This window comes from Coenobita brevimanus, chromosome 57 (genome assembly GCF_032717465.1).
Source record: "Coenobita brevimanus isolate Jiangsu-jjx chromosome 57, ASM3271746v2, whole genome shotgun sequence".
Classification (NCBI taxonomy): Eukaryota; Metazoa; Arthropoda; class Malacostraca; order Decapoda; family Coenobitidae; genus Coenobita; species Coenobita brevimanus.
This window is the reverse complement of record NC_137010.1, coordinates 46,709,176-46,714,771: the sequence shown is the minus strand read 5'-3', so window position 1 is coordinate 46,714,771 and position 5,596 is coordinate 46,709,176. Positions and strand designations below refer to the sequence as shown.

At 40.7% G+C, this 5,596-nt stretch overlaps 1 protein-coding gene across 1 annotated transcript; it reads right to left on the bottom strand.

Moving 5' to 3' along the window:
• Positions 1 to 497: 497 nt before the first annotated feature.
• Positions 498 to 1,718, bottom strand: LOC145401985 (uncharacterized). Its single transcript, XM_080274087.1, has 2 exons — positions 1,627 to 1,718; positions 498 to 1,128 (listed from the first exon to the last, which is right to left on the bottom strand). Exons 1-2 carry the CDS (start codon positions 1,716 to 1,718, stop codon positions 498 to 500), a joined length of 723 nt encoding a protein of 240 aa, XP_080130213.1.
• Between the last annotated feature and the right edge of the window lie 3,878 nt (positions 1,719 to 5,596).

Here is a 5,596-nt window from a genome sequence, read left to right as displayed (position 1 = left end):
ACTAAAACAACACATAAACGTCACTCGGATTACCTGAAATGATCGCAACGTGTGCGAAGCGTTAAGAAACGATTGAGAAGCACGAGGAAGTGAGTGCAAAGCAAATGAAAAAGAGAACGCACAGCGCGACAGCCCTCAGCTGGAGCAGGTGCTGTATATACGTGCATGTCAAGTCACTTCCTGTCTTCAGAAATGAGTCATAACTCAGGAACCGGTGGCCAAATTGGACTGGAAATTTTTTCTTCTTCAGGGTAGAATATTTTAATGGCAACTTGCTCTAACAAAAATCTGTGCTACATGTGCTGTTTTTGCTGTGTTACGGTAACAAACCATGATAACAAGACGGTACTTTTATTTGATCATGAGCTGGTCCTATTATGGGTCTTCAGGTGGCTGTAGAGGCCGATATCTGAGGCACATATCCTGCTTCAAATGGTGCATGGAAAGGTCACGGCTCTAGGTGCTGTTGCAGTTCGGTGCAGTATCTCTCATGCTTCCTACAGGTGCTGACAGCAGTCATCGTCAATGGTAATGCAGGTATTCTTGATGGAAGTCCGCCACTTTGTTCTGTCGCTGCTAGTTCTCTCAAGGTCTTTTGGGCTGATACTGCTGCATTGTAGATTTGTTTTAATAATTTCCTTATAGCGTTTCCATGAGTGACCTTGCTGCCGATGGCCCATGGAGAGTTTGCTGTACAGCAGCTGGTGGAAGATTCTGGAATCACCCATACGGATAACAAGGCCTGTCCAACGTAACTGCACATTTAGGATCATCATTTCTATACTGGTGGTATGGGCCCTTTTGAGGACGTGAAGGTTTAACACTCTGTCTTGCCATCGGATCTTCAGAATGGAGCAAAGGCAGCGCATGTGAGACATTTCAAGCTGCTTGTCGTGGCGTCTGTACAGCATCCAGGTTTCACATCCGTACAGGAGGGAGGAGAAAACTATTGCTCTGTACACCAGCAGTTTTGTTGACAACCGAATGTTGTGATGCCGCAGCACTGTAGTGTGTAAGTGACCAAGAGCCTGACACGCCTTTGAAATCTGATCAGTGATTTTCTTTGTCCATGATCCATCACTGAAGATGGTGTTGCCCAAGTACCTGAAGTTCTCCAACACTTTCAGCCTGGAGCCATTGACAGAGATATTGGGAACAGTTGTGTCTGAGTGAGGTGCAGGTTGATAAAGAATCTCAGTTTTCTCAATACTAAAAGTCAGTCCAAACAACTGCTAGGCCTCAGCAAACCTGTTAACGATGTGTTGAAGATAATTTTCTGTGTGGGCCAAAAGCACGGCTGGATTAAGCATGTGGGAGGCCCGGGGCCCGCTTGGAAGGGAGGCCCCTTTCCAACTCCCCCAATGGCATACACCACAGACTGGTAACCTAAATCCTAATATATAAATAGGACACTTTTAGTTAGGAAATACTGAACGGGGACTATTCATCCAATGCTGTAATATGTAATGCATAAACACGAAATGAAATGAACACAAGTTGTTCTTACCAAATTTATTTACACAGAGAAATTCAGTTAAAATTATTTAATTTTTCATGAAAAAGTATAGTATAACTAACAAGTAAATAAAGTTCAAATCAGAGAATGGATGGAGTTATAACCATTACAGTCCAGAAACTTTTCTCGATTTTCGTGCGGCAAAGTCGCTGATGATGTCATTAAAGTCCAATTCACGCAGTATATCTGACTCGATGCTCATGGTAGCCAGATTTACAAGTCGTTTCTGCTTCATGGATGTCCGTAATCATGACGATGTCAGTTCAATAAAAAATATTTTTCATAGAATATGTTTAATGTTCCAGATACAGTTTTGAATATTAGGGATACCTTTCTCCACACAGGTGGGTGCCTGTGCTCAACTTTCTGCTGCTCTGGTGGAAGGACCCCTCTTGGTGGGTGGCCCAGGGCCCGGGCCCCTTGGGCCCCCTTAATCCGGCGGTGGCCAAAAGTGCACAGCTATCAGCGAAGAAGGCTTCGAGGAAGAGTTTTTCTACTGTCTTTTTGTTTGCATTCAGGTGGCGAAGGTCAAACAGTGATCCATCATGGAGATATCACAGGTACATGCCTTGGTCCAAAATCTTTCACTGCATGGTTGAGGGCACATGCAAAAAATAAGCTGAAGAGGGCAGAAACCAAGACATAGCCTTGTTTCACGCCATGTCTATCAATTAATCAATCAATCACCCAATCAATCAATGTAACGTATCTATCTATCCATCCATCTATTTATATATAATAGCCACCTTTCCATCGAGAGAATTGTGTGCCAAATGCAGGGTGTCCTTGGACTTAACGTAATAACTTCAAGAGGTGGTTGTAGTGTTGATTTTGAGTACCAAATGCTATATCAACATGGATTCAGTTCTCAACTGTTGCGAAGCTACAGTATTGATGACATTCACGGTGAAAATGATCTCCCTCATTCCTTCACCAGTAATTGTAGCTTCATTAACGACTTGGAAGTGGACCCATGCTGATTTTTTTAAAACTAATATTCAGTTCTAGAATTACACCCTGAAGTTAGTGCATCAAGTCCCTGGACACCTTGTATACATAACCCATGTGGTCTCTGCAAAAAAAAAAAAAAAAAAAAAAAAAAAAAGCACCATGCCAAACCACAGAATACAAGATTTGCAAATTATTAACAAATTTTCATCAGCCGATCAGTGTCATTAACAAAGTGACATCATTACAACAGCTGGTTTAACACTCCAGTACGATGGCGTCTGCTTTGCTCCTGGTGGACGGTTGTATTCGGCTTAGGATTCTCCCAGTCGTGTAGGTATTAATCAAGGCTACAAATTTAACTCCTCCAGTCAAAGAAAGTACCCTCAAAACTTTAACACTTTCAATCCAGTGACGTATTTTCGAGTCTGTAGCTGCCACTTCCATAGGACTGTATGAAGCTTAAAAACGTACTATGTTGTAGAAGTGATTAATGAAGACTGTATTCAGGCTTGAAAGAGCCTCCTTGAATTGAAAAATCAGGAAGTAGCAAAAACAGAATAAAATGACGTCCCCGAACTTCTGAAAGAGTTGAAAGCATCGATCTGGAGATAGCGAAAATAAGATACAGGGCACGTCACCGTAGTGAAGGGGTTGATGCAAGGAAACTCCTGTAACGCCGTCTCATCGAATCTCTGTAAACAAAGAAGCGGCATCGTCGCACCAACTGATGTCATGTAAACAATTAATCAGGAGGGAACAACCATGATCATTACCCTGATTACTTAAACATGAAAATGTACAGTTGCCATTATTTTTTATTAATGAACGAAGTTGTAATGAGATTGAACTTTACTAACAGTCCAACTCCCAGCTGTTTCCACAGTAACCCTTTCAGTACGGGGACAACTTTTATACTTTATTTCTGCCACCACCAGACGATTTTACTCAGCTTAAAGACAGACTTCGAATGGGAAAAATAAAACACGGCCTTTGTTGATTCTCACAACAAGAAGTCTTAAGTCAGGTAACATCGTCTGTAGGTAACTAGAACACACACACACACACACACACACACACACACACACACACACACACATACACACACACACACACACACTAGGTGTGGCCAGACGTCCAGTGTCATATGCACGGAGTGACTTTACATGTTGGAAGTTACCGTTTCCCTTTTCTATTTAAGTCTAAAATAAGCTAACCTAACCAAACCTAACCAAACCTTAACCTAACCTTATCCTAGATCAACCTAACGTAAATAAACCTAAAGTAAACTAACCTTAATTCACGAAATGGCTAATTCTACAATCTGCCTGTAACATACATGTATATCTTTATTTATATATTTCCTTATATCGACCTATAGTTACATACAGGTCGATAACACATCCAACTTATCTTCCTGACACATTTATTTCATACAATGTTGTTGATAAATGGCACAAAAAATTTGAGATATCATGCAAATACTTTCAAAAGAGAAGCTAAAAAGAGCGCTCGGCACATACGCACTAAACGGAGCGATCAACTTCCAGCATGTCACTACGTGCATACGATTCACCGGCTTTAAACCGGACAGTCCAGCTTTGAGCAACCTGTCCTTCATCCGGCGCATCCTCACGCCTGACGTTGCATTTTGTCCCTCCTTTTTTGCGGTGTGGAAAAAAAGAAAAAAAAGGATAAATAAATTTACTCCTAGGTACACACTACTCCTACACATCATCACACACAATGCCTATCAATGAAACTAGGGAGGAGCTTCTCAGAAGAATCGCACAGCTATGTACAAAACATTCCTGACCACCAAAAAACTCTTGGAGATGGCAAGCAGAGTTCAAAAGTACCACAAATATAGACCTCCAGGCAATCAGTGGTGAGGACATAACTAACCAAGTAGGCTTTGTGTAGTAGGTTTATTTGGCACTTTACTAATCATGGTTTTATTAGGAAGCGAAGGTTCATTCATTCATTTCTTTCAATTCTTTTATTTTGAATTCGAATACACACACACACACACACACACACACACACACATATATATATATATATATATATATATATATATATATATATATATATATATATATATATATATATATATATATATATATATATATATATATATATGTATATATGTGTGTGTGTGTGTGTGTGTGTGATGTGTGTGTGTGTATTCCTATAGTTCAAAATAAAGAATTGAGAAGAAATGAATAATAACCCTCTGCTTCTAACTCAAAACCATGACAAAGTGCAAAGAAACTCCTACTACACAAACTACAGTTAGTTATGTCCTCACCACTGATTGCCTGGTTACAGTCTATTTGTGGTACTTCTGACCTCTGCTTGCCATCTCCAAGAGTTTTTTGAGTGGTCAGAAATGTTTTGTACAGCCTTAGCTGTGCATTCTTCTGAGAAGCTCCTCCCTAGTTTCATTGATAGGCATTACCCACTGTGTTGTGTGTGTAGGTAGTGTGTACCTAGTGGGTGCACTTTATTTAACTTTTTATCTTTTTTTTTCCACACCGCAAAAAAGGAGTGACAAATGCACGTCAGGCGTTATGAGGGTGCGCCTGATGAAGGACAGGTTGCTTTCAAAAGCTGGACTCAGCTTATATATATATATATATATATATATATATATATATATATATATATATATATATATATATATATATATATATATATCATTAGTATGCAGTGTCCTTTTTGGAAAATTTGGAAATGGCCACCCCTAACACACACACACACACACACACACACACACACACACACACACACACACACATGAAAGAGGTTGTCGTTGCTGAATTGTGGGCTCCCAGGCTCCTGTGGACGAAGGGAACCCGGTGGACTACAGACTAAAGGAACCCATTTTCCTGCATTTTCAATATGATCTACTCTGTTCTAGGGACAGTGGAGGGAGATGAAGGACATTTCTGTATGCGGCAACTGCTTGCTATGTTGGTGCCATCGCGTGAAGGTGTCCCTTCCAGTCCTGGGTTCAAGAGGTATCTGTTCTGTATAGGCAGGTATACAGAATTTCCCTGGCATCTGCATCACCCTTTGTCAGGTCTGTCCTTAGGGTATCTGCTGTATGAGTGGCTGCCGCAAGAAAAC